Source organism: Antrostomus carolinensis, unplaced genomic scaffold (genome assembly GCF_000700745.2).
Source record: "Antrostomus carolinensis isolate BGI_N321 unplaced genomic scaffold, ASM70074v2 scaffold17144, whole genome shotgun sequence".
In the NCBI taxonomy this organism is placed as follows: Eukaryota; Metazoa; Chordata; class Aves; order Caprimulgiformes; family Caprimulgidae; genus Antrostomus; species Antrostomus carolinensis.
The window spans coordinates 41698-51298 of record NW_010313042.1 but is presented as its reverse complement, the minus strand read 5'-3'; the positions used below and the strand labels follow the sequence as shown (position 1 = coordinate 51298).

Below are 9601 nucleotides of genomic sequence, written 5' to 3'. Positions count from 1 at the left end.
CAACCCAAATCATTCTATGATTCTATGATACCTTCTCCCATCCACCCCACATTTGCACTAGCATCAAACTCTCTTGGGCCCAGCAACACCTCCCCTTCCCAGCCTGAGGGCATGAGTCCCAAAGCATTATTTTTATCTGCTATGAACTGACTGTTACCTCTTTTCAGGCCTTCTTCTTTCATTTGTTTCAAAGGGGATGGTCCAAACTCCTCCTCCACAGGCCGGAACATCCTTTTGACCAGGACACTGCTACTGGAAAACACAAAACAGGCACCATGTCACAGTAAAACTGTGCTCCCATCAGGAGAGGAGACAACAGCAGCAGTCATGACTCACTTTGTACTCTGGCAAAAAACCCACTAGCTATTCAAGTAGCACCAGACCAGAAACTGCGAGGATTTAGCTTTTGATGTTTATCTGAACTCTCCAAGCCTCTCAAATTGCCCAGACTGACTGGCTGGGACAGGTGACAGGAAAACATGCTCCAATGTTACACACTATTTTGAAAATCCCAAAGGCCCTTAACTGTTTAAGTATTGAGGGAAGGGGAGTGGGGAGGAAGAAACAGCTAAGTAAGGAGCTGAACCCACATTTACACATTGATTCACCTTCTCTTTTGGGTCAAGGAGACAGCCTCAGGAAACATCAGCAATGTTTCTAAAATCCAAGACTGTACAAGCCAGCAAGTTCAAAAGGAATAACATGCTGGGTGAGATCCAGCCCAAAGCTGCGACACGCTCTGCCCGGGAAGCTGTGGGCTGAATTCACTATGGCCGCTCCCTCCCCTTGGCATAGTTTTGGCAGGACTCGGTGTCTCCTTTTCCTCTTGGAGGAGAAAACTGAAGCCAGTGTGCCCGGTGCTATAAACCCCTTTGTTTCTCAAATTCCACTGAGAGCCTTATGAAGAACATTAGCTTCACAAAAGAAACAAAAAGGGCCTCATGTTTTCAAGTCAATGTTGGCTGCAGGTGCCTGTCCACTCCCTACCACAGGCCACTTTTTGCAGGCTTATGTGAGTGCAGTTGTCTTACTCCAGAGTCTCAAATTTGAGGGTGCTCCCTTGGGCTTCAAGCACCTTACAAAAGTACGGGACTTGCACACATTAGAGGTAATACTGGCTGAACTTCAGACACACATATTACAGCCCTTATTTCAAGACATCTCTAACTATATTAGGGACTTCCTGCAATTCTCCCAGTCCCTCCAAAGCCAGACAAGGGATGCTCCCATTTCCAATCTTCCACCTTTCTAGGATTTCCCTTTTGCTCCCTGCCTTTCTCTTCTGCTGCTTGGGCATTCTCTCTGCAGTTCCTGTATTTGTCACATACACACGTGTGCTGCTAAACAGCTTCCAGGAACGGGGTGAAGTTCAGTGCTTCATTAAAAAACTCCTGTGTTTTAAGTTATTTGAGAACCCTTATATATAAAAAAGACACTGTATTATCAAATATATTGTCCTGTCCCTGTATTGAAACTTATGGCTCTTTAAACTGTTTTACCTGGAAATGTAATAAAAAATAGATACAAAAAGCAGCCAGTTCACATGAAGGAAAAGAAAGTTACCATAAAATAAACCTCCTTCTACCAGTTCCACATATTATTCACCTACCATTAGTGATGGGAGAACATGAGGAAAGAGGGAGAAAGGGGATCAGTTTTATCTGATTTCATGTCTTGTGCCTGCTTTCTATGAGTTTGAACTGTTAATTGTAAAGTTTATGAAACAATAGATGTCTTACCCTTCCCGCTCATCATCTGTATTATAGTAAACCTAGAAGGGTAGAAAAAAACCCAATTATTCCCAAAACTCAGACACCTGCTTAACAGAATGACTTCAAAAGGGAGAAAAGACAAGTGGTTTGCAGTTTTTCATCTGTTAAAAATCCTTTTCCTTCTACAAAACACAAACATCTCTAGTTCTAATTGTGATCTGAAAAAAGTGTGGCTTAGAAAAACTGCCGTTTAATATCAGCTAGTAGAAACATATCAAAGCATTTTGACAGACATTGCCTCTCCCCTGGTTTATATCATTTTCACAATTATTTTACAATCCTCTAAATCAGATCACTACTCACCTAATACAATTTAAGCCACAACACTCTCAAGCTTTTGTATGCATTTAGTACTGCCTGAAAATCTAATTAAACTATAAAGACCAACATTAATCTACAGGCCTAATAGAAATACAATCACTAACGGTACAGCTGAACGTTTTTGCACAGGCTATGGGCAGAAGCACAAGTCCAGACTGTTGTTTTGCACAGACCAGTACAGCTCACAGTCACTGGGACCAAATTTACAACAGCAGCAAATGTGGCCAACAGTGGCAGAGAGGTATAAAATCACAGTCTGTGGTCAAAGGCTTTAAAGAAGTCAGCCAAATTCCTTACAACGTGCCTGTACTGCAGGTCCACACCAACCAGTGCACCAGCATTCTAGCTGCTGAGTTACTGTACAAGTGTGGGGTGAGGGCAGGGCACTGGAGCCCCACGTTCTGCTGGGACAGAGCAAGGCATCTTGGGCGGGTTTCCAGAACTTGTGCTGGCAAGACTCCAAGCACACTTGGCTCTCAAGGGGAGCCTTCACTTCTGAACCTGTACAATGAAAATAGCTCAGAGGTGTACGTGTGCAAAGCTGAGGTCTGTAACTCATTCTATGAACAGGACCTGAAAGTGGCTACACTTTCATAATAAAACATTAAAAAATAATAAATTATTGTAATAATAAATCACTCATATTAAGTAATACACAAAACAATTGAAAAGTTCAGGGTAGCAAGAATGCCATTGTTGCAACCTCTGCAGCAGCACAAGACAGGGTTGAACACTGCCTAAGAGCTAGCAAACTGGGGTACCTTCCAGTTAGTTTAGAAAATTATTTACAGGATTACATATATTAAGGAATGCTTCCACCTTCTCCTATTCTGAGACAAATCCACATTCTGGTTTGAAAGCCATAAGGACAGAAGGTACCCAGCATTGATATGTGAGTGGGTGTCTTTCCAGTTTTAGAGAGTAAGTCAGTGACAGCTGTGATTGCAATGTCTGCGCTCTTTGTGCTTTGCTCTACCACAATTCTCACTGCTTTAACATAAATGACAATTCCAACACTCAGTGTCATTTAATCTTCATTATTTTAACATTCTGCCACAAGATGCACATAAAATTTCCTCATCTACTACTTATTTTTATAAACACATGCATAAAGGTCTCATTCTACTCTCTTGAGATGTTAATAAATAACAAGTTCACACTAAAAAAATTGTCAGACCTGACTCTCCAATTCAGGTGTGCAATTTCCCAGCAAGCATCAAAGTAGGTCTTAAAAGAGTCAAGTCAGCAAAGACTTCCTCACATTTACTGGTGATGACTGCCAATACTGAATATTAATATTAGCATGATAGATTTTTACTTTGTAGACTGAAAATATTTTCTTCCAAGGAACTCCCAGATCTCTAGGTGATGCCGACAGAAAATGGGCAGTGGTGTTTAGTGAGCATACTCTTGACCTCCTTACACATGTAAGAGCCTGGTCTTTGTTTTCAGTCGTCACAGGGAGGGGGATCTCCTCTACCACAAGGTGGCACTTCATTTCATCAAGCCAAATAGCACATTCAAAATCAGCCTTTCTTTCAGTCACAAATCAACTTTCTATTTCAAAATTCTTAATTATTTGTTCTATTCTTTCTTCCCATAAAAAGAATTGGAAAACCATAACAAATACAAACTAGTTAGTGGTTAATGAAGTATAAACACCTGTTTCACACCCAGAGAACTCGGAAAGGAGCTTGTCTCTTGTGAGGTCTTTTACAAGTGACTCAACAAGAGCTGCATTTACCACAATGAGAGCTGAAAACCAATGTTTCCCAGGTACAGTGCCTCGGAGCACATGTGGCCAGACAGCAAGTGGGCACCGTCTCATTATCGTTTCCTACCTGTCCACTTCTTTGTAGGTTTCCAAAGTGAACATCTGGTATGAAGAGAACTGGCTGGGAATCCAGGTCAGCCATTGTTTTGAAGAAGGTGATATCGCTCTTTTTTTGTAGAGGGAGTGCACTCAACTTTCCTTCAGCTGCTACGAGCATCACAAAGAAGCAACGTGGTTATGAGAGGAGGCATGTTAGGCATGATTTAGCCCCAAACCAGAAAGGCTCATCTTACTCACAGTTATTACAAGAGGCTTGGGACGCTTGGCCTTTGCTTTTCTTCCTGTTCTGCTTCCTCTCTTCATCTCGGATTTTCCTTTCTGCTCCCTGATGCAAAAAAGACAACCCACAGATATTATCCAAAGAGGCCACTGTGAGCACCATACCCTGCGATGCCTGGAACTACAGCAACGGACGCATCAGAAATGCTGAAACAGAGACTGGTTGTCCCATTACAGATAAATCTGTCCAGGTTGTTGGGAACATGCCAGCTCCAGATCGATCACCTGTGCCTGAAACTCAGGCTGGCATATCCAGCAGCCCCCAGGGCTGGAGACAGCGAGAGGAACATACCCACATTCTGTCCTGGAGGAGATGGGATGGATGGCTCAGGCAGCAGGCAGTCTGTAGCAGGGCCGTTGCCATCGCAGCTTGCGCAAAGGGCATCCCAAGCCCAGCGCCTTTGCAGTGGATGGAGCGCTCAGGCCAAACACTCTGCGTGTGTACTGACGTAAAACACCTGCAGGATCGCTGTCATCTTAGATCGTGTCTGTGCTAAGCTTTTCCCTAAACTCTCCTCTACCCACCTTGTCTGGGGGCGGCATTGCTTCACTGTGGACAGCTTTGTAAAGGCCTCTGAGATTTGCCAGTGTGAGAAGGCTACACTGACAGCTTGCCAACAGTGCAATGGCTCTTACAGAAAAACACATGCATTTCAAACAGGGAGAAGCCCTCCAGAAACTGCAAAGCAATGCAGCACTGCCCTATTAGGCCCCAGGAACTCTTGGGAAGTTGCAGGCTTCTGTTATGTAAATATACTCTCAACAAGTTTAGAAAATAAAACTTGTTATTGACATAAAAAGCAGCAACACCTCCTTTGAAGTTCTCCTAATTTACTTTATAAATATGAATAGTCATGTTGTGAAGGGTATTAAAGATCCATATGCTCCCAGACAGTCATCATGCAAAGATTTTTTCCAAATTAAAATTGGAAGCTTCTTTAAATGAAGGCGGGGAGGGGGAGGGAGGTAAGTAAAGCCAAAAATATCCACTCAAGATGGCGAAATTCACACACGAGCCAATGAACCAAGCTTGAAAATAATGCGAGGAAAGATGTACTCCTGGCTGTGATCTATCAATAGATTTCCAGAGGTTGAAAGAGGTGGAAAAAGAAATAGCTCTTTAAAAAACATGAATGTGTCTAACAGAAACATTGCCTCTAGACCCAGGTCCCAATCCAGTTGTCACTGACCTCAACCACAGAAGACAAGGGACTCAAAGTTGTGCCCTTATCAAAATTGTTTCTAGGGGTATATTTGTATCTTTAAAGCCCACCTGTTCTTTGGCAGAAAGGAATAAAAATATGCCTCGCAGCTGCTGTCCTGCAGAGGCACATCCCTGAGAGCCCTGAGCTGCACAAAGCAGCTCTGCCCGGCAGCCACAGCCCTACCTGCCGCTCCGTGCTGCCACACTGCTGCCCACAGGTAGCGGGATGAATCCTGAAAGTCATTTCACACATGGCAGCAAGCGTGAGTTTCCTCTCAGGAAAGCAGACACTGAGGAGGACTCAGTCTTTTTTACACAATAAAGAATATATGTTTTGCTGATTTTTCTTTTATATTCTCTGTAACTATGAACTTGGTAAAGCTTCATAGCTTTGTCTTCATCTATTCAAGGCAAGACAGCCCCCAAGTCCTCTGAGGTGCAGGCAATCTGTGAGGAGGGCAGTTGTTCCCACCTGCCAGCACTTATTTCTGCCACAGCTACTTTACAACTGTGGCAACTGCAATACCCACAAAACTACCTACCAGCCCTTCTGAGCTAGGAGCATCTCACACGGCACAGTGCAGGGGCCAGCCAAGCCTACATGATGCACGTCATTGTTGTAGGTACTGAGACAATGGAACACAATGAGATTTTTGCATACCAGAGCATTTCTGCTGGACAGTTTTCACATCTGAGTCATCTGACACGTATCTAATAAATCAGAGTTTGCATATCTCTTCAGGAGAGAAGAAATAACCCTCTCATAGGAGACTATAAATTAGGCTCTGGCCAGTCAAATAATTGAATGAGTTTTTCATTTTTTCATTGATGTCTGACCTTGTATAAATGCGAAGAGTACTTCTGCTAATAACTATTAGCAAAATGCAGCCTTTGAATTTTAGCTGATTCAAAATGTGCTTTTTTCCAAGTCTTCAGCTCATTTAAGCTTATGTCTTGCATTCTAGCTCCAGTCTAGCAAAGCCTTCACCATTATAAGGACCACTCCCATCACCATTATGAAGCTCATGTGTACACCTGTTTCTAGTTGAAGGCCAAAGCGTTCCACATCTGGTAGGACAGGCCAGAGACTTCAGCCTTATTCTCCCTAAAGCTGAAGATTAATAGGCAACTAGAGTTGCTAAATACCCTACGATAATCCATTTTCTCTATGACAAGCCATACTGAAGACAAGAGGGCAGGAACTGCATACATTCCAAACAACATGTAGTTTTTCAGAGTAAAGAAAATGTGATTAATTTATTTGATTCTGAAACAATGTTATGGTATTTGCAAAGTCAAATGCTTCTGCTTCTTTTCAACAAGGTTAATCACATATAGAAAATCAAAATATCTCCGAATCCCCAGTTCCTTCATACACAGTGGCTAAAACATCTTGCAATATATAAATATAAATAGGTCTCGTAGCAAGTTTCCCTGACAATCTACTTAAGGAATAAAAATTATATTCTCTTACCATAATACACATGATAATAAAACTGCAAGGGCAGAGAGAATTAGCACTTAGAAAGCAAGACGTGCACTGTAACAGTTGCTTTGAAGATTGCTAACTAGAAAATAAACAGGGACAAAAGACTGGAGAATGAATAGGGAGCAAGAACATGATTACAACCTTTGCAGCCTTTATCTGCATGCATTCATGTGACAAAGCACACATTGGATCTGAGTTGGTGTTGCTCTCTAGTTATATGTAAAAGACACTACATTTAAGCAACTGCCTGAGTAAATACTAAAAATATATGTAATATGCATCACTTGGCTAAATGCAGTTTTATTTCTTCAGGAATACTCTTTCCACAACAGCTATGCTGTGCTTCAGCTGGAGGACATTAATTTATCAGCAAATGTTTTGCTTAAGAACAAGACACCTCTGCCTGTGATTTATCTAAGTTTATATACAAACACATCTACTGGTCCTAAAGAGGCACCATCACTAGAAAAACCATTTGTAAGAACACTGTCAAGCGCAGAAACATTTCTTTCTTCCATGTTTCAAATTACTATATGTTTCAGTACTTAGGCAGGAGGAATTTACTGTGCAGTTCCTCTGATCCAGATGATTGTAATAAATTAGGCACTTTTGTCATCAGCTTCTTTTTGGGGTTATCACATTGGAACCTAATGGTGTAATTCACACTTCTGGAATGTACCCAAATTATTATAAGTTTTCTGGTTTTTGTTTTTTTTAATGACTCTGTAACACTTTTTTAATTGATCATGACAAAGAGGTGGGCAATAATTGTTCCAGTTTCACAGCCTTTCCCAAACAGGCAGTAAATTGTCACTAGAGGGCAAGTCACAGACTTGGCTGAGGAACTGAGCCAGGACCCTCCATTTAGCACCGCCTCAACCAGTGCCAGGGTTTATTTTGGCATCTTGGAAAGATGAGGGTACCCAGCCCCACCAGCTACCTTCCTCTGATCATGACAAATCCTCCCAGTGCCACCAGAAAAGTGGAAATTCTCCAACCAACTTATCTACTTACAAAAGCAGGGTAAGCGAGGGGAGAATCAGGCCTCAGTCTCTTTCCAAGTGCCAATTAGCACACTGTCATGTGAAATGACCTTGATAATTTTCATTAATTCAACTCATTTTCAGCCATGCAATAAGTTAAAAAGCTCTGTGTGTATGTATATATACATTTATATTATACAGACTGATATCCCATTATCAACACCCTTGAGCCCTCCAGTTCCCACTTTCAACACAGTTTTGATGTGGATAAAGCTTTAACTACCCCAGTGATCTTTTCTTCTACTTTGAGATAGTTTTGATTAAAAGGCTCAACATTCATTTCCTGCTTTCTAGTCTGGATATTTGAAGTACCAATTAAGCCAATAGATGCAATGAACATGTATTATTTAAAATTTCCACCAGCTGTGTCTACAAGTCACCCTTGATGAGTCTGTGCTCTGAATTTCCTTCATTTTTTAAAATAATTCAGATTTTTCTAATTGCTTTTCAAAAACAGGTAGATGAAAACGACTTGTTACTTTGATATTTACTGAGCTTTTAACATCCAGCTGCAGCTTCAAATCTCTAAATATTTGACATTTGAAGTTATAATTAAAAGCATAACATTTTGACTGCAAGAAGACCTCAGTGAGTGATCCTTTTGTCAAGACAGCAACAGGGGAATGAACTGAAAAAGGGGAAGGAGCAGCAGCACAGAGATCTGGAACAGCTGAACTCTTACTCTTTCCATTAAAAAGTTAATGCTGCTTATTGCCTGGGGCATGGCCTTCTACCTTTCTATTCCCACCTCTAAGACAGTAAGACTAACTTGGATAAATTTCCAAGTCACTTAAATAGATGCAGGCTCCTGGATCCCTGAACCTTGACTAGAATCCAGGCATCAGCTCCTCTGGGAAGATCTTTCCCAGCAGGGTTAAAGATGTAAAGGTGTAAAACACAGCTAAAGCATGGCCATGCTCAGGTCTAAGTATCGCCACTGAGATAACATTTCTGAGCAACTGTTTCTACTCAGTGATACATAGAGCTGACCATGCCACTGTCAGACTCCTTAGGGCACAATCTATGTTTTGGTGCTGAAAAATCTTACCAATTCCCACACAGGAGCAGGGAAACCCATTGTAAAAGAACGAAATTTTGCAAAAGAGGGAGTAAGCAAAAAAAGGAAAAAAAGTTTCTGAGCTACAAAATGGCAGTGGCTAATCTATTTTTGCAGTTTACTTTTAATAAGAAAATCCTAGCAACATAGAAGTCTCATTGAAGCTTCCAGAATAACAGTATGTAATCAAGTGTGGGTGGGGGAAACATCAGCTGCATCAGTGGGACTCAGTGTTTTCCACTGTATCATAAAAGAGAGCTTAGCAGGCCTTTCTGAAAGGTGCATTTCTCTATCAGAGACCTCTCCACAAAGTTTATGTGTTACTTATGCTGGTGGTTAGAGCCAGAAGGTATAACATCATCAGACTGGCACTTCTATGAGCCTGTGGTCAGCACTGACCTTCCAAGTGGAGATCCTTATAGAAGGCATTTGTGCCTTCTATAACTTTCTTTATATTCCTGTATCATGACCTATAACATGCTACCTTTAAACAGTTCAACTATTGCTCACAAGCTGAGGAATCAGGGCCACACAGGCTGCAAAGCAGTAAAATAATTACAAGATCTGTAATCTGTTAGATTTATTATATAGCTGGTCCAAAT

At 41.5% G+C, this 9601-nt stretch overlaps 1 protein-coding gene across 1 annotated transcript in view; it reads right to left on the bottom strand.

The window, feature by feature from the left end:
* Positions 1 to 157: 157 nt before the first annotated feature.
* GRHL2 (grainyhead like transcription factor 2) overlaps positions 158 to 9601 on the bottom strand; it is a gene marked incomplete at both ends in the record, with an annotated part of 50997 nt that continues 41553 nt past the window's right edge. The window contains 4 exons of the mRNA XM_010167221.2: positions 158 to 252; positions 1740 to 1771; positions 3935 to 4074; positions 4165 to 4252. Of these exons, the coding sequence (XP_010165523.2) occupies positions 158 to 252; positions 1740 to 1771; positions 3935 to 4074; positions 4165 to 4252 (355 nt within the window). The remainder of the gene's footprint in view (positions 253 to 1739; positions 1772 to 3934; positions 4075 to 4164; positions 4253 to 9601) is intronic.